The sequence below is a fragment of the Pristis pectinata genome, chromosome 6, assembly GCF_009764475.1.
Source record: "Pristis pectinata isolate sPriPec2 chromosome 6, sPriPec2.1.pri, whole genome shotgun sequence".
Lineage (NCBI taxonomy): Eukaryota > Metazoa > Chordata > Chondrichthyes > Rhinopristiformes > Pristidae > Pristis > Pristis pectinata.
Window position 1 is genome coordinate 50,580,530 of NC_067410.1, and position 27,450 is coordinate 50,607,979.

The following is a 27,450-nucleotide window of genomic DNA, read 5'->3' on the forward strand; positions in this document are numbered from 1 at the left end:
ATTCCGCGGTAGCAACCGCTACAAGTGTAACATTTCTTGATTTTTGAAGGGGTATTTGAGAAATTACCACAGAATTAAAAAGTTTTTACTTAAAATAAAGACTCAAAGAGTGGTGCTGGGGTAAGATTATAATGTACAGAGGGTTGGTTAAAGGACAGAGAAAGTAGGAATAAATAGGTTGCTGTCAGGCTTTGCTAGTGAGGTGCCCAGGACTAGCCCTGGACCTCAGCTGTTCACCAGTTCTATTCATGACTTAAATGAAAAGACAAGTTTGCAGGTGGGAGAGTGAGCTGTAAGGAAGTTGATTTCATGGCAGCTTTCACTGACATGACCTGGTGGCAACTGCTCCACCCAAGGTCTTCCAAGGGATAAACCAAGGCCATCTGCTCTCTGAAGTGGCTGCAAAAAAATCCCAAAATACTGTGATTCCAGGGATCTCTACAAAGGAAGTGAAAGGTGCCTGGAAAATGCTGCCAGGGGAGGTGGTGAAAGCAGATATAATATCAATGTTTAAGAGGCGTTTAGACAGACACATGAACAGGCAGAGAATTGAGGGTTAGACCACATGCAGGCAATGTGCAGTTTAAATTGGTATTATGGTCGACACAGACATCGTGGGCTGAAGGGCCTGTTCCTGTGCTGTACTGTTCTATATTCTATGTTCCCACTGGCTGACATTTATTTGTCAACTATTACTTAGAGTCTTATGTCCTTGTTTCTTTATGAACCTTGATGTGGGCAGTGTGGCTGGTTGTCTACCATCCCATCTACTTGTGGAACTGGAATTGGAATTGGTTTATTATTGTCACTTGTACCATGGTACAGTGAAAAACTTGTCTTGCATACTGTTCATACAGATCAATTCATTACACAGTACATTGGGGTAGTACAAGGTGAAACAATATAGAATGCAGAGTGAAGTGTCACAGCTACAGAGAAAGTGCAGTGCAGGTAGACAATAAGGTGCAAGGTCATAATGAGGTACATTGTGAGGTCAAGAGTCCACCTTATCATACTAAGGAACCATTCAATAGTCTTATAACAGCGGGACAGAAGCTGTCCTTGAGCCTGGTGGTACATGCCTTCAGGCTTTTGTATCTTCTGCCCAATCGGAGAGGGAAGAAGAGAGAATGTCCCCAGAGGGTGGGGATTTTGATTATGCTGGCTGCTTTACCAAGGCAGTGAGAGGTATAGGCAGAATCCATGGAGGGAAGGCTAGTTTCTGTGATGTGCTGGGCTGTGTCCACAACTCTCTGCAGTTTCTTGTGGTCCTGGGAAGAGCATTTGCCATACCAAGCCGTGATGCATCCAGATAGGATGCTTTCTATGGAGCATCGATAAAAGTTGGTGAGTGTCAGGGGGGACATGACAAATTTCTTTAGCCTCCTGAGAAAGTAGAGGCTCTGGTGAGCTTTCTTGGCCATGGCGTCTATGTGGTAGGACCAGGACAGGCTATTGGTGATGTTCACTCCCTGGAACTTGAAGCTCTCAACCCTCTCGACCTCAGAGCGGTTGAAGTAGACAGATGCATGTGCACCACCCCCCTTTCTGAAGTCAATGACCAGTTCTTTTGTTTTGCTGACATTGAGGGAAAGGTTGTTGTCATGACACCACGTCACTAAGCTCTCCATCTTCTTCCTGTACCCTGACTCATCGTTGTTTGAGATACGGCCTACTACGGTGGTATCATCTGCAACTTGTAATGGAGTTAGAGCAGAATCTGGCCACGCAGTCATGAGTGTATAAGGAATAGAGTAGGGGTCTGAGGACGCAGTGTTGTGGGGCACCAGTGTTGAGAATAATTGTGCTGGAGGTGTTGCTGCCTATCCTTACTGATTGCTGTCTGTTGGTCAGAAAGACAAGGATCCAGTTGTAGAGGAAGGTGCTGAGTCCCAGGTCTCAGAGTGTTGATGAGTTTGCTTGGAATTGTAGTATTGAAGGTGGAACTGTAGTCAATAAACAATAGTCTAATGTAAGTGTTGCCACATTCAGGGACCTGTGGACTTGGATTCCAACATCCCGCTGTTCATTAATGCTCTCAGGATCCTGCTGTTTACTGTGTTTTGGCTTCAACTTTTAATTTATATAATTTGGCATTGAAGCTATGGTCACTAAATTTGCTGATGATGCAAAGATAAGTAGGAAATACAGTAAATGGCAGGACCCTTAGGAGCACTGATGGACAGGGGCATCTTGGGGTCCAAGCCCATAGCTCCCTGAAAGTGGCCACACAAGTAGATAGGGTGATGAAGAAGGCTTGCCTTTATTAGTTGGAGCATTAAGTATAAAAGTTGGGAAGGCATGTTGCAGCTGTGTAGAACTTTGATCAGGCCACATTTGGAGTATTATCTGCAATTCTGGTTGCTACATTACAGAAAGGATGTGGAGGCTTTGGAGAGGTTACAAAAGAGGTTCACCAGGATGTTGCCTGGATTAGAGAGTATAGGTCCTCCCCAGGTTACAACAGGATTCTGTTCCTGAGAACTGTTCTGAACTCAAACAGTTTGCAAGTTGGAAATGCGATGGCTGGCAATATAGTTAAATAAAAAACATAGGCCAACTAAGGTTTAATTGGTTGAAAATGGTTCAACTCAACCATTGAGATATTGCCGTGAACTGAGTTCCCACAGGGCAGAAGATACCTGCAGTCCTGCAGCAGCCGACAAATCCATCCTGCCGGTCTCCCAAATACTCATTCATGTGTATGGAATGTACATAATTCGTATGTTTGTTACCTGGGGAGGATCTGTATTAACTAGAAGGAGAGGTTGGACAAACTTGGATTGTTTTTCCTGGAGTGTTGGAGGCTGAGGGGCGACCTGACAGAAGTTTATATTATGAGAGACATGAATAGGGTTGATAGTCAGAGTCTTTTTCTCAGGGTGGAAATGTCAAGTACTAGAGGGCTTAGGTTTAATGTGAGAGTGAGAAAGTTTAAAGGAGATTTGTGAAGCAAGTTTTTTTATACAGAGGGCAGTAGGTGCCTGGAATGCGCTGCAAGGGGAGGTGGTGGAAGCAGATACAATAGCAACATTTAAGAGGCATTTACACAGGTACATGGACAGGCAGGGGATGGAGGGATATAGACAGATGGGATGTTTAAAGTGGCACCATGGTCGACACAGACATTGTGGGCCAAAGGGCCTGTTCCTATGCTGTACTGTTCTATGTTCTATGAAAGTAAGTTGTGAAGGAGACATAGAGAGGCTACAAATAGGTTAAGTGAGTGGCAATGATCTAGTAAATAGAATATAATGTTGGAAAATGTGAAATAGTCTGATATGGCAGGAAATATAAATAGGCATATTATCTAAATGGTGAGACATTGCAGAACAAGATGGAGAGGGATTTAATGCATGACTTGCAAAAGGTTAGTATGTAGGTATAGCAAGTAATTAGAGAAGCTATTAGAATCTTATTGCCTATGGCTAGGGAAATTGAATACAGAAGTAGGGAGGTTGGGTGTTGGTGAGACCACATCTAGAGTACTGTGTGCAGTATTGGGTTCTTCACATTTCCAACTTGCAAACTGTTAACGTGTTGAAAGTAGTTCCAAGAAGGTTTGCTGAACATACCTGGAGTGGGCTGGTTTCCTTATGAGGAAAGGCTGAACAGGCTGGCCTAGTAACTCAGAAGGGGACTTGATTGAAATATTGAAGATCCTGGGAATTTCGACTGGGATGTTGTGGAGAGGCTACTTCCTTATGGGAGAATCTAGAACTAAGGGTCACCGTTTAAAAGGCAAAAATATTTTCTCAGAGGGTTGTGAGTCTTTGGAACCCTCTTCCTCAAAGTGCAGTGGTATCACAATCTTTGAATATTTTTGAGGCTGAGGTAGATGGATGCTTGATAAGCAAGGAGGTAAAAAGGTAGACAAGAATGTGGAGTTGAAGTTACAATTAGATCAGCCACATCTTATTATATTGTGGAGTAGGCTTGAGGGATCGAGTAGTCTGTTCTTGCTCCTAATACATATATTTGTATGCACACTGGCCTCATCACTCACCTCAGAACCTATAGAACTGGAATGTAAGGAAGTGATCCTCAATCCAGAGGGAATGTCTAAGTAAAAAAATCATCACAACAGTGCTGGGGCATTTTAGTCTGCAAAGTGCTTTGAGATGTCCCAAGATCATAGAAGTTGCTGCTTCTTTACTCACTGGCTGTGCCTGGCCAATGTATTTGAGGCTGAGACTAGTCACTCATTGCAAGAACAAACTTAAAAAGATTGTTTGATATTTTCCAGACTGACAGCTCCTTTCCAAATTAACTAAGTTATGTAAATGTGGGGTTATTTCTCTTCATATCTGTTCAAATCAATGGATTGCTTCTTGAATCTTTTAAGCCAGTCAGAACTAAAAGCAATCCTTCCAACTTAATTTTTGGAACTCTCGCTAAAACCAGAGGTCTGTCAGGGATGATATGTCTAGGACATGTGCCCCACTGATAGGTATTTTTTTTGTCTGAAGTAACGATTGAAGTGGAACTGGAACAGGATTATTTTGCATTTCCTCTCCTCAGTCATCTATTGCTCAGGGAATAATTCCTTGCAACAGCAATTCTCCTCCTATCTTTTTGATCTATTCACAGGGAGAGCCACCATTTCATGCACATCCCTAACTCTCCATGGATAATGGATAACGTTGGTGAGCTACTTTCTTGAATCGCTGCAGTCTATCTGAAAGTACTCCCACAATGCTGTCATGTAGGGAGTTCTAGAATGTTGACGCAATTTCAGTGAAGGAATGGCCTTATATTTCCAATTTAGGATTGTGTAATTGAGAAGGGAGCTTCGAGATGGCCGTGTTCCCATGTGGCTGCCAGCCTTGAACTTCTATGTGGTAGAGGTTATAGGTCTGGGAAATGCTGTTGAATAAACCTTGGCAGACTGGAGCAGTGCATCTTGTAGACAGTACTACATTGCAGTCAAGGTGCATGGTTGCTGGATGACTTCAATATTTTAGGTGGATCACCAGAGCCAATCAAGAGTTGTTTTGACAAAGATGAAATTGAGCTTGTTAAAAATTGCACTACACTCACCAAGGCAAGTAGAAAGTATCCTGACTGGTTGCATCATGGCCTGGTAAGGCAATTCCAACACACAGGAATGCCAGAAGCTGGAGAGATTAGTGGACTCAGCCTGGTCCATCATGGGCACAGCCCTCTCCACCACTGAAAGCATCTACATGAGGTGCTGCCTCAAGAAGGCAGCATCTATCAACAACCAGTGACCACAGAATTCAGCAGAACAGGAAGTCCATATAGGATAGAAAGTGAGATAAGGGGAGGAAACTGGCAAAAAGATGAAAATGAAGAGCTACAATGAATGTAGACATTAATCATTCTGTGCAGATTCCATTGTGAATGATAGAATGCTACTTTACTGTGAATTGGTTGTAGACCGATCCTCCAACCTCTATTCAGAAAGTGAATACTGCTATAATTTGTGCTCTAAACCAGATTAATAAAAGTCAGCACGATAATAAACATCAGAACTGACACAAAGCACAGAATTAATTTAGTTATTAATTTCATATTCCCCACAATAGTTCAAATTTACTTTGGAGGCCCTATCAGGAAGGACTTCATTAAGGCACTAAATCTACAGTGTACAGAGAAGTCTCTGAAATACTGAGGATGATGTTCATTAAAAGTTGGGAACAAGCTTCATTAACTCAGGATGCACTGGATTGCTCCAGGATGGATAAGCTTGAATATCAGGCTTCCATACTGGATTACTTCTCTCTAACAATCGATTAGGTTTACTGCAGTAGTGGATCTTCTCCATTTGATCAATTCAAATATTTGATTTGCATTGAAGCTAATACTCACCCTGTCCTAGCCCCCACCCACTCACTCCTCACTCTCACCATTCATCTATCCCTCTACTCACACCATCAAGGGCGTTTACAAGAGGCGATGTCTCAGGGAGGCAACATCCATCATCAGGGACCCCCACCATCTGGGCTGTGCCCGCTTCCCGTTGCTGCCATCAGGCAGGAGGTACAGAAGGATGAAGACCCACACCTCAAGGTTCAACAACAGCTTTTTCTCCACTGCCATCAGGTTCTTGAACTGACCTGAAAAACCCTAATTCTACCTCGGACTATATTTCTTTTCTCTCTCAACTCGCACTAATGTTGTTAGTTTATTTTCATCTATTTTTGGTAGATTATGTACATTATGTATATTTTTTATGTTAATTTAAGTTTATGTTAACTTATGTTTGTCATGATTTGAATGTACTCTGCTGCTGCTGCAAAAATCTAATTTTCATGGCATTTATATCCTGGGTATGTATGCTCATGACAATAAACTTGAACTAGAACTGCTCATTCACCCCTTACTCCTACTGTCCATCCTCCGCTCCACTCACTGCTCTGCTCACTCCCACCGTCCACCTCCCCTTCACTCACTTATCCCTCACTCTCATCATCCATCCCCCTCTACTTCCTGCCCCCTCACTCCCATTGCCTGTCCTCTCGTCACAACTCCCCACTTCCACTCAAAAGCCCATCACCCCATTCCACAACCCCATACATACTGAATGCCTCACTCCCACATCCACCCACTCTGAGCACCACCCCACGTTTATTCACCCAACCTTGCCTCTGGACACAATTTGGTCATACATGACGCTGTCTTGGATGGCATGTGATGTGCACGTGTGGTGAGGGATGAACACATGTTGGTTCAATCGGTGGATTCCTTCTTCCTCCATGCCTGAGTTCAGTTTTCTTCATGGATCACACTTACTCTGACAGTCAATGCTTTGTGCAAAATGTCTTGAAAAGGTCCTGAAAGTGCCTGATCCACAGTTAATCAAGAGAATCAGAGAGCCAGCTGCTCTGTACCTCCCTGGAGAGTTCTGTAATACTCTCCACACAATCCCACTTGTAAAGTTATTCCACTAATCTCTGCTGAACCAATGCAGCAACATCAAACTTCTGCAAGGACAAGAAGATGTAACTAAAGGTGGTTAATATTCTCTGCTTTATAAGTATTAAGGTTTTGGAATGAACTGCAAGATATCCCAGGGGCTTTATTCCACACGACATTTTTGTTCTCAAGAGCCCCCTTTTTCCACAGGGCAGAGTTCACCACAGATAGCTTATTAAACAACGGCAGTTTTAGAAGCACTGCTCCTCCTATTAGCATTTGACTAATCACTCAAATCTACTTTGAAAGAAGAACTTTTGAACAGAGCAACAATGTGGTCTCCTGTGACTCAGGGTGTCCCAGTCAATTCTCATTGGTTCACCACAGGCAGCAGAGAGAGAGGGGGATTCAATCAGTAGCTGGACACAGCCTCCAAAATTAGCTTAGGGAAGTAAAGAAAAGAGATAAACAGACCAAACAGAGGCAGAGGCATAGAAGAGGATTCTCACAGACAGTGGCTGAGATAATGGAGTTGAACTTCTTGCAGGACTTCTTCAACTTTTTGTCAGAAACATGCTTAAACAGCCTTTTCCCCCAAATTTCGGCAAATTTATGTCAGCAGAGCCAGAAAAACCTCGTTAAGATTCATCTATTGATCAAAGAGCTTTTAATGTGTGTCTCAAAGGAAGAAAAAGAGGTGGAGGGACAGAGTGGTTTTTGGAGGGAAATGCAGAGCTTGGAGACCCTTGCAACTGAGGATACAAGCACAAGTCAGACTGATTCAGGATGATCATGAGGTATGTATAAGAGGAATACAGATATCTCAGAGGATTGTAGGGCAGGAGGAGGTATTACCTTCATCAGTTTTCTTAATAACCTCCTCAAAAAGCTCATTCAGATTTGTGAGGCAGAATTTCCCATGCACAAAACTATGCTGATTCCCCCAATCAGTGGAAACACAAGAGACTGCAGATGCCAGAATCTGGAGGAACTCAACAGGCCAGGCAGCACCTCGACTTGAAACGTTGACTGTCCATTTCCGTCTACAGATGTTGCCTGACCTGCAGAGTTTTTCCAGCAGTTTATTTTTTTGCCCCAAATCAGTCCCTGCCTTTTTAAGTGATCATAAATCCTCTCCCTAAGAAACTTATGCAATAGTTTCCCTACAAGTGATGTAAGGCTCACTGGTCTGTACTTTCTGCCTTACCCCTATCACCCTTCTTGTACATGGGAGCAACATTAGCTACTTTCCAGTCTTCTGGTACCTCACCCGTAGCTAAAAATGATGTAAAAATCTCCATCAGAGCTCCAGCAATTTTCTCCCTTGTTCCAGTAACATCTTGGGATAGATTTCATCAGGCCTTGGGGATTTTCCCATCTTAATGTGTTTCAATATCTCTAACACTTCCTCTTTCCTGATGCATACATGTTCTAGACTACCTCCCTTAACTTTCCATCCTCCCCCTCCTACTCCCTGGTGAATACTGATGCAAAGCATTCATTCAGGACACCACACATATCCCTTGGCTCCACACAAAGACTTCTCTTTTGGTTCCTACTTTTTCCTTATCTATCCTCTTGCTTCTAGTAAATTTATAAAAAATTTTGGAATTCTCTTTAATTCTGTTGGCCAGGGCCATTTCATGTCCCTTTTTAGCTCTCCTAACTGCTTTCTTAAGCTCTCTCCTATATCCCTTACAAACCTCAAAGGACTCACTTGATAAGAATTTCCTATACCCGACATATGCTTCCTTTTCCCTGATCAAACCCTCAATTTTCTTTGTTAACCAAGGTTCTCTAATTTTACCATCCTTGCTTCTTACCCTAACAGGAGCATGCTGACAACTCCTACTATTTCACTTTTAAATGCCTCCCACTTTTTAGATGTTGTTTTTCCCTCTCGCAGCTGCTCCCAATCTACTTCTCCCAGCTCCTGTCTTGTACAGTTGAAGTCAGCCGTCCCCCAATTTAAGACCTTAACTCCAGGTCAACGTTATCCTTTTCCATGGCTACCTCAAAGCTTACTGAACTGTGGTCACTGTTCATAAAAGGATCCTCCACACACACTTCCACCACTTGTCCATCCTCATTCCCTAAATCAGGTTGAGTGCAGCTCCCTCCCTGGTAGGACTCTCTACATACTGCTTTAAAAGCCCTCCCTGGATGCATTTAATAAACTCCAGCTCATCTACAGCCCTTACACTAAAGTAATCCCAGTCAATATTGGGAAAGTTAAAATCACCCACTACTACAACCCTATTGGTTTTACATCCTACTGCTATTAGTCTACATGTTTGTTCTCCCAAATCCCACTGACTGTTTGGAGGCCTATGGTTTAACCCCATCAAAGTGATCGCTGCTTTCTTATTTCTAAGTTCTACCCATATAGCTTCATTTGCTGATCCCTCCAGGATACCCTCCCTGAGTACTGCTGTAATGCACTTCCTGATGAGCAGTCCAACATCTCCTTCCCTTTTGGAACCCCCCTTGTCATGCCTGAAAACACTATACCCAGGAACATTGAGCTGCTGTTCCTGCCTGTTCCCCAGCCACATCTCACAATATCATAATCCCACATACTGATCCATGCTCTCAGCTCATCTGTCTTACCTCCAAGGCTCTTTGCATTAAAGTAAATGCAGTTAAGCCCTCTTACGCTCTCCCACCCATCTCTGGCTGCTCTGCCCTCTAGACCTACCTGCTCCATTTACTACAGATGCTTCTCTCTCCCCTCCTGCTACATTGTCATTTTGGGTCACTAGTTTAAACCATCCCGAGTACCACTGGCAAAGCTTCCTGCTAGGATATTGCATCCCCTCCAGTTTAGGTGTGATTCGTCCTTCTTGTACAGGTCACCACCCACCCACCCACCCCCCCCCCGCCCCAGAAGTGATTCCAATTATTCAGATATCTGTAGCCCTGACCCATGCACCAGCTCCTTAGCTATACCTTTAGCTGCTCTATCTTCCTACTTCTAAACTCACTACCTTGTGGCACAGGACTCTACGTGGACTTAGAGTCCTTTACACTGGGCAATTTGTGCCATTAATTGGCAAGAAGTGTTATTTGGCGATAGCGCTGCAATGTTGTCTATGAAACAGACAAACCTGATGAACACCAGGAAAGACCTCCCATCACTCACCACTTACAGATTAGTTCTGGTTAATCTTGTTGTTGCTTCTGTGATTCCGCAAGTGTCTGGTGATTTCTAGAGTTGTTTCAAGTTGTCAAAGTGTAAAGAGGGAGTGGTGTGGCAAGTAGTGGTGAACTTCTTGCTGCCTCAAGGCCTTTGCACAAACCTGTTGTTCCCAGACATGGATCACACATAGGAATTCCCTTTGGGAGACGGTATGGCTGGGAGAATGAGCAGGCAGTACAGGACAAGCTGGTGAAAGGGGGAGGAAGAGGAGGGAGAGCAGGTCTCTCATCAGGATGTCATGTCCAAACAGGGTGTTTGAGCAACAATCCTTCTGCCTGAACCTCAGTGAAAAACAGTGCTTGCTTTTAATGAAGATTCCTCACTGAAACCTGCCATGCCTCAATCTCAGCGCATGTCAAACACATTGCCAGTGGCTGCAAAGGTGATTGTATAAGTAGTGTTGGTTGCAACCAGCAGTCATTAGGATGCATTGGTACAGCGCATTGCAGTTGCCGACCCTGCTTTCATGATGCTATCCACATAGCCTTTCTTGTCCGTTATTTACCTGCGATGACTATATGTGTATCTAGAAATACCAGGGTGACTTTAACCAGCTGCTCTCAGTGCTAAAATGCCTCTGAAGTGGCTGAGATGACGTTTTGGGCTTAGTTACCTGTTTAGCCTGTGTAAGGTGGTCGAGACAGGCACCCTGGGAAATATCGAAGGGCTGATTGCCACTTGTGCGCTAGCCTCACAGCATTATGCTTGACCTAATGATTCTTCCAACTGTAACCAACAAACAGTCTTTGCTGAGGATTTTCAGGCTACATAAAGGTACACTCACCTATTACCATCCACTTGCTACTGGTGGTTTAACAGGATGTTTGAAGCACGTGGGGTAACTTTGTGAAGACAATATCTGCACATTATAATATTTATTCTGGAAATTCTCCTACAAAGAATAAATTTCATTGGGCACAATCTCATAGGGCATCTTATAGGAGAAAGCAAAGATTGGATCATAGGCAACATACAAGATGCTGGAGGAACTCAGTGGGTCAGGCGGGATCTATGCAGGGAAATGGACAGTCGACATTTTGGGTTGAGACCCTTCACAGACACCTTGCTAAGTCTGGAAGAGGAATGGAAGGAGAACATGAGGTCAAGTAGAACAGGAGAGAGGGAGACCTTCCCCTGTGGTACAGTACACTGCTCCAGCTCTGAATCAACTCCACTCGTAGCTTGTGTGTTGGGTGTAGGATCCAATGCGCCCACTCCCTTAGTCATCCTGAGATCCATCACATTGTGTCCCCAACCACTTTACACCACCAGGGGGTGGATTGGAAGAGCTCACATAAAACTGTCACAGAAGTTCAGTTTTTGGAACTCAGCACTCTCCCAAAATTGTGTGCTGAACTGACATGCTTTTTTTTACCACTTAGCAGCTGTTTTTCTGTTTTACCAAGACCACCCCTATTGTCTGTAATTTACCTGCGACATCTGTACAAGCATCACCTGCCGCCTCTTCTTTCTGTTTCTTGTCAGCCTCCTTTAGTTCAGGAACATAGAAGTCACTCTGGCGTGCCAAAGGGCAGATGTAGTAGATCAGTTCCCCACGGTAGATCTCCAGACAGGGGTGAGCACATAGCTTCCGTTCCTAAAGAAGGAGAAACAATGTGTTGAGAGAAGTAGAAGCACACTGAACTAACTTCAGGATCAACATCTGTGTGGGTAGCTGCAGACTTAGAGCTGATGGGAGATCAGACATTGGTGAGTGTTTGGTCAAAGTACCTAGCATCACAGTACATAATGCAATGAACTGAGAATCCAATCCAATGCTGGATTGAGTCTGACGGACACTGTTTACATTTTCTAGATGCTCCATATTCCATAGAAACACTGTGCTGCTAATCAAGGTACTGAAGACCATGTGTCACACTATATAGAAGTCCTAAATTTCTATTAAAATACATCTGTAAAGTGAACAAAAATAAACAATTCTGAAGTGTGTTACTAACAGTTTTGAATCAGACTTTTTCTGACACTGATGTAACCCTCACCCTCAAGCATCATGGCTACTGGTCCTAATAGCTACACACTGCAATCAATCTGCCAGCAAATGTATGAGGAAGATAAACTCAGACTGAGGTAAAACTGGAATTGCATGTATCGGGAGTGCTAGACTAAGATTAATGAGGGTTTGGATGCAGCAGGAATTACATCACAGAATCATACAGCAAACCCAAGGCTTTTTGTGCTTCGCTGGCTGTTGGGTTGAGCTATCCAATTAAATCAATGCACTGGCTATCTCCCCAAAGTCTCGCAAGTGTTCATCCAATTCTCCTTGGAAAGTTATTATTGAATCTGCTTCCACTGCCCTATCAAGTAGTGTATTCAAGATTTGCAACAGCTTTCTATGTAAGGCTATCCTCATGTTGTCTCTAGTGTTCTGCCAATCACCTGAAATGCATAGCTTCTGGCTACAATTCTTCTGCTATTATAAAAACTTTTCCCTTGTAAACTGCATTAACTGCAGTATTAATGCAATCATTGAGAAAAGGGTAACCACACTGATGGTGAAACTATTTCTTCCTGTAAAATCTTCTTCTGTCCATTTTTCAGCTAACATCTGCCTTCCTGGATCCTGGCTCAGTTTCCCTTACATCTACCTGTGAATTGCCTTCAAATTATCTTTATGTTAAGAATGCAATATAGAAGTATGGTGGGGGTAGGAGGTGGGATGGGGTGGTAGATGTAGAAAGTTGAAACCATTCATAATTTTAAATGTGTCTCTCAAATCTGCTCTTAACCATTTCTGCTCTAAGAATAATGAGCTCAGGTAACTGAAGTCCCTTATCCCTGGTACAATTCCAAAAGAGCTCTTGCACATGGTGTGGATTCCATAATAGGATACAATGTTGTAAATGAAGTCAAACCATGCTTTGTCCTGCTATAGCATAAACTGCCATAAATATGAGATTCCGTACCCCAAAATCTTGGAGTAAGACAAACCTGAAAATCCATACAGCTGGAATGTGAGCCTGAAAGATACAGAGGAACTCATATATAGGTTAAAATAAATCAGTAATTATATATTCTGGGAATGTTGTATTGAGTTATAGATGAAATGGCATATATAGGAAAGTCAGACCAGGTGGAACTGTGACAGAATTTTGCACTTGTTTGTAAAATAGCACTCCACTTCTGAAGGTGAATTTCTACATTTACCACCTCCCACCCCCACACACCCACCATACTTCTATATAGCATTCTTAAGTTTGCATTTACCCCATCAATGCCCCTCATGAGTTTATATCGTGTGCGCACTGACATCTGAAAACTTAAAAAAACCTTCCAACAAATCTGTCAGCTGGCAGACCGCTTGCTGGGAGCTTGTACAAAATGAATTCTGTTCCATTTTGACAGAAAGTCAGACAGGACTGTGTCTCAAAATCAGAATTGAACTTAGCTGCCACCAAGCAGTGTCCTGATGATATGTGCTGTCATTCAAGACATTTTCTAAAGCCTAGCCCAGCCAACAATAATGTGAAGATGCACATTGATTCCAACCCAGCAGGGTTCTTCATATGTTGCCAGAAACTTATCATAGTAGCATGCTTCCACTTCATTCATTTTCATTTCTTGTTCTGTATTAAAGTTCATAGGCTTGAAGAAATTCAGCACAATTACTATATTTAAACCTTTATTAATTCAATTTAGAACATAGAATAGTACAGCACAGGGACAGGCCCTTCAGCCCATGATGTTGTGCTGAACAAATTAAACTAGTAATTAAATGCCTAAGTAAATTAATCCCTTCTGCCTACACAATGTCCATATCCCTCCATTCTCTGCACATCCGTGTGCCGATCTAAGAGCCTCTTAAATGCTTCTATCATATTTGCCTTCACTACCATTCTTGGTGGTGCATTCCAGGCACACACCACTCTCTGTGAAAAAAACTTGCTCTGCATATCTCCTTTGAACTTGCCCCCTCTCACTTTAAATGCATGTATTAGACATTTCAACACTGGGGAGAAAAAGACACTGACTGTCTACTCCATCTATGCCTTTCATAATCTCATAAACTTCTATCATGTCTCCCTTTAGCCTCTGCCGCTCTAGAGAAAATGACCCAAGTTTGTCCAAACTCTCCTTATAGCACTAATTTGCAAATTAGCTTTCATTTGTGATCAGAGATAATCAGATAAGAAGTTTGTGCATCAGAGATTTGGGCCTAATTTTCCTCTTCTGTAATAAATCAGGAGTAAAATCCAAGCAACTCAATGCTGAGTAAATTATAACTTCATATAACATAAGAGAATTGATCAACAGGAATAAATTTGTAGACTCGTATTCACCAACAATCTAGTAAACAACAACCAGCAGAGATTTATAACCAAAAATTAGATGCCAATTTCCCCATCACCTCTTTCATCCAACTGGCCAGACAGAATGATCCCCAGCACTTCTGTTACAACATATGTGAAGCTAATCTTTAATTTACATTGTTCTATCAACCCAAATTTACATAACAATGCTGTGTTACGGAAATCCTCCTCTGTGAAGAAAGGTGGGATCTCCAACAATGATGTTTCAGAACCTGTCATCATTGCTGGCCTTGCATTCATAAACATGGGCCCCCATTCGCTCAATTTCCTCCTTAAACAATCTTCTTCTCTGCCCACAAAGCCCATCCCTTTGACCATGTTGTAATCACTTTTCCTAATTTCTCCTCCTGCAAAGCACTTTTTCCTAGAAAGTAAACTTTTTCTATGTTAACATTGTTGCATAACTGCAGTGCTACTGAAGATGTAGTTCTTATACAGTAAAGTAATATTACACCAATTGTTACTCTATTAAAGATTTTATTCATATTTCAGAGCTATATTTCATTGTCACATTGCACTCAATGGGTCTGAAATATTCTATCAGTGCAATTGCATTATGTGTAATTATCCAACCACAGTCCATGATTATTTACCACACTGCACACTACAGTGCTATTCTATTTTATATATACTAACATTTATCACTCATTTCAATCAGCAACAAGTTTCAATAATCACAATGAAACACAAACATGATCTTTTCATATCCCTCCTTGAATAGCAAGCCATTTAATTCTCATTCTTTACGAATATATTTTCTCTCCCTGCATGGAACATACTGAACCTGTAACCTACCTCTCATCGTTGAGTACTTCAGCACAACATAGGACTCCCAAGTGCTAAGCCAAGTACAGCCATGAAATACACTGCACTTTGAAAGGCAGTGGCCAAAATCAAAATTCAGTTTTTAGCACCTGAAACATCTAACTACATGTGTTTCTGAATATATTTTACTTTTACCACATGCTAAAAATGTTAAAAACTAATCAGGCAATGAGGTGTAAATTATACATTGTGTTCATTTCAATATTAGATTTTAGCTGAAGACAATGACAGCACTAATCACACTGATAATGTGAAATGTGAGCACAGAAACACTGGTTTTAAAACATTCTCTTTAAATTACATTTTTGTAAAAACAACTGGCTTTTAATAATTGTCTTCATTAGCTCCTGAACATTTCAAAGGTATTCACATATAAAAATAATTCAAAGCTCAGCAAGTGCAGGCAGGGAAATATTTGCAGCAAATGTAACAGTAAGAGGTGATATTACTCATGCAGCGAAAACATTTCATGGATGTGGCATCAATTATTGAATAAATTAATATCCTGCTATATATTAATATATATCTATATATATTTCTATTGTATAAAAGCTGTAGTGCTGAGAGAACTTCCTGTCAAATAGATGTCATGCTTTTTATGTCACATTGACGTAGATAAGCTTCTTGCAGTTCATTAGCTGGTGGGAAAAGTATTAACAATGCAAGATGAATCAAACTCCCAAAATAGTTGAGGAAAATCTGTACGAATCAAAGTAGAGCATAGAAGAAGGCCATCTGGCACACTGGGCCCCTGCCAGCTCTTTGAAATGGCTGTCCAATTACCTGCACAACAAGCTGTCCTACACTCAAGTTGTTTCCCACTATGCTGTACATTTACTTCAACTACAATTTGTATTTATGTAGTACTTTATGCAAAACATACTTGAGTCCTTCACGAAATGTTATCAAACAAAATATAATGGCAAGCCATTGTGCTAATGACCACAATCTTGGTCAAAGAGGTAGGTTTTAAGGAGAAGGTCAAAGTTCAGCAGTTTTGGAGATTATGTCTGGGAAACTGAAGACGTGAACTCAAACCATGACAACATTCAGGAGACCAAACTGGGAGACGAAGAATTGTAGAGCTGGGGGGAATTGCAGACAGGAAGAGAGGCAAGACCATGAAATGTGTGGACAAAGATATGAATGTTAAAATAAAGGTGTTGTGTGACTGGGATCCAATGTTGGTCAGGGACTGTGGGGCTGAATGGGTGAATAGTTTTGGTCATTGACAGACATCTAGGCTAGTTCTGTTTGAAGCCATGCCTGCACCTGTGGAGGTGTTTATTTGCTGCAACCACTGGTGGAAGTCATTCCCAGGGTTTGGGAAAGTTTCTGGAAACTGTGGTGGAGCATTCTCAGGTGCAACTCTAAATGCCTTGGTTGACAAGACAGAGAGCAGGAGCGAGATGCTCTACCCCCAGAGTGTGTACTGACATGAATGCCAGGATTTTAGCCCTCCAAGGACATAAATGTAGTGAAAGAAGTTGAATAATCTCAAAGTCATGTCAGTGCAGGCAGCAACAAATCCCAGCTTCCAATAACTGCCTTACCAGCCTCCCACACTGCCCCATGCCAAATCAGTCACCAAGTCAGATCTTCTGTCAATCATTCACCGTATCCTCACATCACTAAACATTGGCTGCATCTGCTTCTCACTGCTTCCACACACTGCCAGTTATTGAGCTATGGCAGCGACATCATACTGCAACATGCTTACTAACACACTTCCCTCTCTCTTGCAAGAAACAGTAACACATAATCAATGCAGCCACAGCAGACCGGCAGGAACAAGCCCAGGTCCAAAGACTCACCAGCCTGGAGAACAGAATGTTTGGGATTCGTGGCATAGCTGCTGTTAGATTTGTGATACTCTCTGTCCAAGGAGAGCTGTAGCTAGAGCCTGGGTACTCTGCACTCTACTTACTTCAACAAACTAAGATGTATTCCAGGGTTTTTTTGACTTGTGACTGGTGCCAAACTTATAATTTCTGTTTCTTATTGTAGCTAATTTCTCCACTACCTGCCTTTCACTGTGCCATTGGCAGCAACTTCTTCTTCAGTGAAGGTGGACACAAGTATTGATTTGGCATCTTTACCAATCCAAGATCAAGTTCCTTTTAGATCCCTTATTGACCCAATCCTTTTGTTAACTAGCTTTTTACTGGCTATAGAGAAATAAAAGACTTTTGTTTCTCTTTAATATTACCTGTTAATATATTTTCCCTCTCATTTCCTTACTCGGTGCCCCCGATACATTCTCTGCCATGTTACCATCCAAACATTTATCATAATACCCCAATTGTCAATTAACCTAAATAGACTGGGATAGAATGAAAATAAGTAAGTTTTATTTCGGTGACTGTGAATGCTTTAATTTGACCATTGGTCCTGTTATACCTAACTATAACTACGCCTTGGTGACTTTATAATGTTGTACATCCATCTATAACAAAAGCCCTGCCAGGCCATCCTATTATACTGTGCACCCATCTATGGCTAATGCATTACCATCTCCCTGTTACACTGGACACCTGAGAGCACAGTAGGAGATTATTACGAGTATCATAGCAGTTTCCCATCCACTTTTAATTACTACATTTGCTTTGTTGCTTTCAACACATCTGGTTTGCCTCCTGCTGGATTAATCAGTAAGGTAATGAACTGCATTCCACGTAATTTTGTTTTACCCTTTCTGCAGTTGTGTTGAATCCTGTTTTGCAAATTCAAGGTTAAAGGTGATGAGTGATACCCTTGTCTACAAAAACCTCTCTCGGTGTCCTTCCAATGATTTCTGGTGTCAAGGGTCTCCATTAGGCTTCCTCTCTGAGAAGTTCTCAGTTTTCAAAACTAATTAAGACATCTTCATTAAGTTTATAGTTTTGTCAACCACTAGTGAATTCACTCATGCTGAGATTGATCCTATCTTTCCTTGTCTTTAATTCTCAACTGGCATCTAAAAGGAATATGCTGAGCATCATTCCATACTTTAAGAATAAAAAGAGAAAGCTTCATACATTGCACAACACAAACTGTCCTCTATTTACTTTGCTGGTTTGCACCTGGCCTCTTTATTCCCCATGGATTTACATCGGGAATACTAATGATCAAGCTGCTACCATTACTCTTCAAGGCTGTCCTCTTCACGTCAAACTCTGGCTGTTAAGTGCCTACATCCTAGTATGGAAAGCTATCAGTAGCATCTTGTAACTGATTTTCTTCTTCCTCTCAAGACTCTGGTCTAAGTCCAACCCAGGTATTAGCTGCAGGAGGATTCTCCTCATAGGAAGCTACAAGGTTCTGATAGTTTGATTTTAAATCTCATGTATACGCTGACTTTGAACCTTTCGTTTACCACTGTGACCGTGTAGGTATTCCAGGAGCAGGGAGAAGCTGTGGAATAATTCTATGATGTCTGTGACTTGTCCTTTCATTCTAAAACCAAAGCTTAAAGGTAAAGTTCAATCTGAATGTGAAATGTCAACAAAAAAGCACATATAGTCTCAGTAACAGAGGGAGTACAGGTCTACAGCTGGACCTAGAATACAGGAAGGAGCAAGTTTCCAGTACATCAGCCAGCAATCACCAGGGCAGTGTATATGTTTGTCTGTTAGATGAGGACAGGGCCAGAAGTGGGAACCCAACCCGCTTCCTCTGGTTGGAAGGATAAGTTGGTTTGAGGGTCAAGGTGCATTATTGAAGGGCTGTTTGACTAATTTGATTGAATTTTTGAGATGGGAGGTATTTGATAAGTTTGCACACACAGGATTATTAGAACTGATTAAAGTGTATGGATTTGGGGGCAACCTTCTTCATGGGCTGGAAATTCAGTGAAAGATAAGAGGGATGTGACAAGTTTTATTCCTCTGGGCCTAGAACTCAGCACTCAGCTTTAATTATTGGATCTGAATGAAGAATTAGAGAATAGTATTTTCCAAACTGTGCATTATATTAATTTAAGAGTTAGTGTAAATGTAAGCAAAAAGCGAGAAATTCACACACGAATTACGTATGTGGAAAAAACTGAGGCGAATGAAGTTCAGCCTGGAAAAATGAGGTCATTTATTTCAGAACTAAAAGGTACAAAATGGATTGTTTACATATGGTGAGAAACTGTGCAACAAAAAACCCTAGTACACAAATCAATTCTTTAACTAACCCAGAAAGTCCACCCACAATTTTGATAGCAAGTGTTTGGAGATAAGGAAACACACCAAAGGAAAGGCAGACTAAAAAACTGTCGATCAGGAAACTTGCAATGGGAGGGTCATGGCAAATGAAGATAAAGGAATTGACAACAGAAGAGAATGGGGAATTGGAGATGAGAAAACAAACTGTGGGACGGACCTACTGACGGTTTAGAGATTAGGAACCTCAACGGAGGGAAGAGATAGTGAGGATTTGTATTGATCCAGAAGATTAAGATGCATGGGACCTACAGTGACTTGGTAGTTTGGATCAAAATTGCTTCCTCATAGAAAACAAAGGGTAGTGGTGGAAGGGTGTTATTCTGGCTGGAGTTCCATGACTAGTGGTGTTCCACAGGGATTGGTGCTGGGGCCTCTGTTGTTTATGATATACAGTATATAAGTGACTTGGATGAAAATGTAGATGGGTGGATTAGTAAGTTTGTAGATGACACAAGGATTGGTGGAGCTGTGGACACTGTAGAGGTCTGACAAATAATACAGCAGAATATAGATCAGTTACACATATGGGTGGAGAAACGGCAGATGGCGTTTAATCTGAGCAAGTGTGAGGTGTTACACTTTGGGAGGTCCAATGTAAGGGGAAAGTATACAGTTAATGGCAGGAACCTTGGATCATTGGTCCAAGTCCATAGCTCACTGAATGCAGCCACGCAAGTAGATAGGGTGGTAAAGAAGGCCTATGGCGTACTTGCCTTCATCGGTCAGGGCACTGAGTATAAGAGTAATGAAGTTATGTTGCAACTGGATAAAACTTTGGTTAGACCACATTTGGAGTACTGTGTGCAATTCTGGTCCCCCTTTACAGAAAGGATGTAGAGGCTTTGGAAAGGGTGCAGAAGATATTTACCAGGAAGCTGCCTGGATTAGAGGGTATTAGCTATGAGGAGAGCTTGGTCAAACTTGGGTTGTTTTCCCCAGAACATCAGAGGCTGAGGGGAGACCTGATACAAATTTATAAGATTATGAGAGGCAGAGATATGGTAGACAGTCAGAATCTTTATCCCAGGGCAGAAATGTCAAGTTCTAGAGGACATGCATTTAAGGTGAGAGGGGGAAAGTTTAAAGGAGATGTGCGTGGCAAGCTTTTTTCACACAGAGACTGGTGGGTGCCTGGAATGGGCTGCCAGGTGAGGTGGTGGAGGCAGATATGATAGTGGCGTTTAAGAGAATGTTAGACATATGAACATGCAGGGATGGAGAGATCTGGATCATGTACAGGCAGAAAAGAATTAGTTTAATTCAGCATTGTGTTCAGCACAGACATTGTGGGCTGAGGGGCCTGTCCCTATGTTCTCTGAGGAAACTCACCGTGGCACAGACATCCTGAGGTTTTGGAGATAATGAAACGCATAATGAATACCAAACATACTCAGGCTTTTGAGATGAGGGAACAACTTACTATGGGATGGATACACTGAGGGTTTTGAGTAAGAGACAATGAGAGTTTGAAGATAGAAGAGTTCACAATATAAGAGACACATGGAGGATTTGGTGATAAGGAAGCAGCATAGAAAATACATGCTGAGGGCTTGGGGGGGCGGAATGAGAGAAAGAACCATGGGACAGACATACTGGGAGCTGAAGATGAGGGAACTCATTGTTAAGCATTTACACTGTGGGTTTGGATAATGAGGAAACCCATCATGGAAGGGACACAGTTGGTGTGTGGAATTGAATGAATCTTTATATGGCAGATGATGGAATTGGAGAAGTGCAAGCTCATTGTGGGATTTGGATATGAGGCAGCTCACCATGTAAAAGGCACACTGAGGATTTGGAGAGGAGGAACTCACTGTGGGACTAATGCACTGAATGATGGGACATAGGGAGCTCACACTAGACAGACACACTGAGGGTTTGGAGATGAGGAAACTCATTATGGAAGGGACAGACTGGAGTTTGGAGCTAAGGGAAGTCTTCACAGAAGAGACAAAAAAGTGGGGATGGAATATATAATGATTTTGGCACAACTTGTGAGGTTTACTAACTTATTTTGAATGCCCTTGAGCAAGTTACTATTCAGCAAGCACACAACAATTAACATTTCCCTGAGGTAGCTTTCTGAAGAATAGCTGCAAATACTGAGTGAAGAGTACAGTAAAGCCAAGATGATTTAACATGCTCTGTTGCTTTAAGCATGTCTCCCTCTTGATGAAGAGTTGGTACTTCATGTCAGTCTGCCTCTGCTATCGATATGTCTCTTTGATGAAGAAGTGAATAACTATTTTCTCAAGAAATAAATTTTTTGTATTCTTCACCTCATTTATTATTCAAACCTCCAGCTTGTTTCCTGCCCTTTAATTGAATGAATGCTCTAATTTTCTCTAGATGGTTGCACAACAATATTCCTGATAACTAGATGATATTATGCTTCTAGGTAATATAGAAAATGTTAATTACATTAGAAATCATTGGGTTTTATTATTAATAATTAATTGAATTTTATAAGTTTTAATCATGGAACGTCCTGGTCACCGAAGTACTGTAAGTTATCCAGCATCTGGAAGTCTCATTATCTTGTAATATCTTTAAAACAAGCACCATTAGAAAGACCTCCACAGAGAAATGACAACCCCACCTCTGTGCATTCCCTTGCAGTTTACACCAAACCTCCATAGAAAAATCCTACACTCTAACTCTAGAAAGTGTTCCAAGCTTCACAGTGCAACTAAAAATCACTCTAATTACAAGGTAGTAAAGTGTACAGGCAGTCAAGTTCAGCAGCACAGCTGAAAGCTCCCATTTCAAGGTATATTTTGAGCATGCCTGTTACAAGGTGTGTAGTACTTTGCACATCAGAGACCACGTGTGCCCATGAGGATCCAAGAATAGGTCATATTCTGAGGTTAATTTAGACTTATGAACTATTCTTCCTGTGGTGAAGCCATTATAAATGCATGTAATGTATTAAAATCAATAGTTCTCTCACATCCATTCTTTCTGAAACTACAGTGCAAGAAGTCAAACAAAAGTCCCTTTGTAAATTGGGTTATATGTAGCTACCCAACAGGTGAGTAATCTGAATTTGTGGAGTACTGCATAGCCTAGTGAAATCACCTGAATTGGGAAGAATACTGCAGAAATAAAAAGGCTTAGACCCTGAATCCTTGGATCTGTGCAAAGAATCTGGTCATATTGCCCAAATGGTATAGAAATGGAGAATGCTGGAAATACTCAGCAGGTCAGGCAGCATCCGTGGAGATGAGAGAGAAATAGGATCAACATTTGGACAAAAGATCATTGATACTCATTTGGAGGCACAAGAGGTTGCATATGCTGGAATCTAGAGCAAAAAACCAAACTGCTGGAGGAACTCAGTGAGACAGAGGGATGGTTGACATTTCAGGTTGAGACCCTGCATCAGGACTCTGCAATCTTTTGCTTTTTGATTTGTATTCTGGGCTGATGTTTAAACTCTACTGAGTCCTCTCTCGCTGTATCAGCCTCATCCACCATGTTCATTGTTTCCCTCCATACAATGATAACTAATTGCTAGCTGACAAAGGGACTAAGTTAAACCAAGTCACGTCAAATTTATTGTCATATGCACAAGTACGGTGAGGTACAGGTACAATGAAAGACTTGCTTGCAGCAGCATCACAGGCACAGACAACACACAGAATATAAATTATACATAAATTACACATAAATTGTACAAGATAGTGAAGAGAGAGAAAAAAAGACTGTAAAAACAAGACCTTAGTGCCAAAAGAAACATACAATCAGAGACAAGTCTATGGTAGTGCAAGAGGTGATCCATTGTGTTCCGTTGCTGAGGTAGGGTTAGGATTGTGCAGGTCATTTCAGAACCTAATGGTTGTAGGAAAGTAGCTATTCCTAAACCTGGTGGTGTGGGACTTCAGGCTTCTGTACCTCCTGCCCGACGGTCGCAGCGAAAAGACGGCATGACCCAGATGGTGGGGATACTTGGTGATAGATGCCGCTTTCTTGAGGCAGCGTCTCCTGTGGATGCTGTCAGTGGTGGGGAGGGCTGTGCCCGCGATGGACACAGTGCACTACTCCCTGCAGCCTCCTGAGTTCCTGTGCATTCATGTAAGCTTATTTAGCAACTTTATGAAAAAATGGAAATAAAATTAAAGAGGTTGATTTAATCTTGAACCTGTAGGATAGAATGGGAGCCTTCAAGTCTAACTGAGAGCCTGGACGGCCCGTTCCTTTCAGACCAAGCTAGTACTGCATTCACCTCTACAATATCAGGGTTCAGTGAGGATTTTCTACCTACAGCCCTGTCATTCCTCTAGTGGTCAAGGACCAGGCACTGGATAGAACGCACAAAATGCTCGAAATACATTGAGGGTCACTGTGTCCACTGAAAGCGGTGGTGCGTGTCTAAATGCCGGCTGTGCCGTTACCCTTTACGGATGCTGACTGACCAACTATGGATTCTGGCTTAGTGTCAGACATCTGACAGACATCATGCCAGACCCAAGAGCACTGACTGGAACATTAGCTGTCAAGCTGTCAACACCTTCTGCGAAATCAAATGTGTGAGGTTTTTAAAAAGATAACTTTTTCCTTCATTCCCCAGGCACGGCACAAACAGGAAAGGATTTTCTTCGGGCATAAGACCACTGCACCTAATCACAAAATTGTACTCTGTTTAGTCCTGACCCAGCCCTTGTTAGATTTCCATATCACAACATGAAATTTCTCATGAACATTCATTCACACCCCGCTGGCTGGGTACTGAGGATACATAATGTTCCCATGGCAACTCAGAACTTCTACTCTGGTTTGCTTAAGTGGTCCTACTTAGAGCCAAAGGCCATTTACAAGCCTATTCTATGGAGGACAGGGTGTTGTTTACACCTCTGAACTAAACAGAGGAAGCAATTTTAATTCATCATCAGTGGGAAACTTAAACCATCGGATCAGCCATCTGATTCACTTTACATTGATTTCAAAGGAAATAAGGAACACGTAAATTGGCAAGGGATCTGATAACATCAGTTCCATGAAAGACCTGCTAAGAATAAGTACACAGAAATCTGACATCTTAAACACTCTTAAGCTTCCATCCGAGTTCTATCTCTCTCCTTTTCTTCGAAATGGAATCTGCTTACCTTACTGACCGAACTCCAAACTGTCCAAGGGAGGAGAGCCACAGAAGACAGATCACTGTGGGCTGGTGCGGTCAGTCAACACACTGCAGGGAGACAGTGGAGAGGTTGCAGAGTGGGGTCAGTAGACATGGTGGGGGCAGGGGGCAACGAATGGGGAGGGCAGGATAAGACAACCCCACAATCTGTCCGCAGACTGCTTCCTTGCAATGTGTCCATCAACTCCACACTACACTGCAGAGGCCCACAAGGCCCCCTTTACTGCAGTCTGTTCACTGGCCCTCGCACTACCTCCCTGGAATTCCACAGAACATTGATGAACCTGTTGGAATCAGACCCCTGGAACGCCGCATCTCTCTGTCTGCTGACCCTCCCACAGTTTGTGACCTGAATTCCTGTAGCTCTCTGAACACTGACCATCTCAGGACCTATGCCCCGGACCGTCCTCTCCACAATATGTCCGCTGATTCCACATTGCAATTTGTCCCCTTCTCCACAATCTGTCCACTGCCTCTCTCGGGATCTGTGGCCTGGCCTCCTCGCTACAGTCTGTCCATTGTGTCCCTCTGCTCACCCCTCCACACCCCACAGTCTCTCCACTACCTCCAAACCACCATCTCTGCAGCCCCAGCCCCATGTTGGGAGTTCCCACAGCAGTGGTCAATGCCACCACCCCTCAGTTCCCACTCTCCTGCAATCTATTCCCCTGAACATACTGCCCATGACCTTCTGACACCCTGAAATCTGTCTTCTGATTCCTCCACCTCCACCACCACAATCTGCTCTTTTGTCTGCTGATTCCACCGTGATCTCTTCACTGACTTTATGTGATCTGCATATTGTCATTCCCAACATTATCTGTCCATTAACCTCACCATCACCTTGTACATAGACCTCAGGCACCTACCCATTGGCACCTGCTGCAAACCCTTACCCACCCACAAAACCAAGGTACCAGCCATGTGAAACTGTCTCATGTCCGCTCCTTCGTCTTACTGTTGCTGAAACCTTTAACCATACATTGATTTCACTAGACTTGGAACTTCCAAACTACTCCTGCTTGTCTCCCTTGTTATAACCTCGTCATCCATAATTCAGCTGCCTGAGTTATAAATCACACCAAGACTCCTTCACCCATTGCTTCTATGCACGCCAATTTATATTGTCTTCCAGTTTAAACAAGGCTTCAAATTCCCATTTCCCAATATTCACCTGCCTCTACCTCTCTAATCCCCTACAGCTCTCTAAACCACTGAGCTATCCATGAATCAAAGTCTAGCCCCTTGATCATCCCCAAATGTAATCTTTTCACGACTCAACACCATGCCTTCAATTGCCAAGGCCCGAAGGAATGGTATTCTTTCCCTAAACTGCTGCCTCTCTTTACTTCTTTAGGATACCCCTTAAACCTTAACCTTTCATCTTGTAACACTTCCTTATGTGCTCGGTGACAGAATTTCTATTCTATAACCATCCTGTGAGTCGCCTTGGTATAATTTATAATGTTACAGGTGCTAAACAAATACAAGTTGATGTTATTGTTCAAATACACTCCTTCAATGCCACATGCTAAATCTGTAACTGGCAATCCTCTTTAAAAAATCTCGTTGTTGTACAGTTGGACACTGATTTCCCTTTCTGGTTCACTTCCGTTTGCTCAGCTCTGACCATTCTAAAACATGTCCTATTTCAATCTTTGATATTTTGTTCCAACTTGCTCCATTTCCGTATGGACCATGAAATCATTCAGGCTGATTCCCACACCACATGTTGGTTTAAAATTACTCATCATCTCTCTGTTGTGATCCTGAGTTTAAAAATAGTCTCAACAAAACAGTACCATCCTAAATATGGTTTCTCCAACTGAGATGTTCGAAGAACTATTTCCCTTCTTATAGTTCTGCATGACATACATGACAATGCAATTGATTAGTAAAGGGCATATGGGATACCAGTCAGTGTGGAAAGTGCTGGGTATGTAAGTAAGTTTAATTCATACAAATAAGCTCCCTAAAGCACAGCTGTGAGTTCACTTCAAAATACTTCAGTGGTTGTAAAGTCTCTTGAGATGCTCCAAAGGGCACTATACAGATGCAGGATCTTCCTTTAAACACCTGATATACCTTCTACATGAGTTCTACATGAAAAGTAATCCAGCACTCATACTGTGACACCTTTCTGGTGCTGAAGCAGATCACTAAATCCTCACTAAGTCAGTTGATAAACAACTCAACCAAAAACTTCCTAACCAGTGCTTCAAGATCAGCTTCCTCCTCATTGATCCTTTCATTTTGGTGGTTTTGCTATAATTGTAAGATGAACGCAAGTGTATAAATGACACATCTACTTACTGCTTATCCTGAGTTTCAGATGGCATCAAATCAGGTTGTTTCTCTGTTCAGCCAGGGTTACTTTTTTGGTCACATTCCAGATGACCAAACATCGGAAGAAACCGAACAAAGACCAAGACTTTTCAAAAGATATTTTGATATTCTGCTGTAAGTAACACCCTGACGGTTCCATATTTTAAGGCCGAATCCTCCTGTGCCTCTTTGGAATGTAAACCCTTTGTTCAGTTTCTTCTCATCATATGTGCATCAAGTCTGTCGATTCTGTCCTCATTGTCCTGGAGCACTTTTCTTTGGTGAAGCTTTGATTTGCTTTAATGCCAAATGATCTCATCAAAGCAGCAGCCTCTAGTCAGCTTCTATAGCCCTAGGGTTTGTGGACTTAAAATCAGAGCTGTTTTGAAGCTGAATAACATTAGATAGCTCTCACAATCCTGCCTGCAGTCAATTTTGGGGGCTTATGTTTGGTTTGCATGTACTTCTGTCTCATGGTGCCCCTTGTGGTCCAGTCACAATAATATGTTCTGTGATGAAGCCTTTTTAACCCATCTGATCCAATCCTTTCAGTTGTTAACT

At 42.2% G+C, this 27,450-nt stretch overlaps 1 protein-coding gene across 1 annotated transcript in view; it reads right to left on the reverse strand.

Moving 5' to 3' along the window:
- The window catches only part of LOC127572046 (testis-expressed protein 264 homolog), a 352,734-nt gene that overhangs the window by 56,775 nt on the left and 268,509 nt on the right, over positions 1-27,450 (reverse strand). Inside the window, exon 3 of the mRNA XM_052018884.1 lies at positions 11,510-11,675. Coding sequence (XP_051874844.1) covers positions 11,510-11,675 — 166 coding nt within the window. The remainder of the gene's footprint in view (positions 1-11,509; positions 11,676-27,450) is intronic.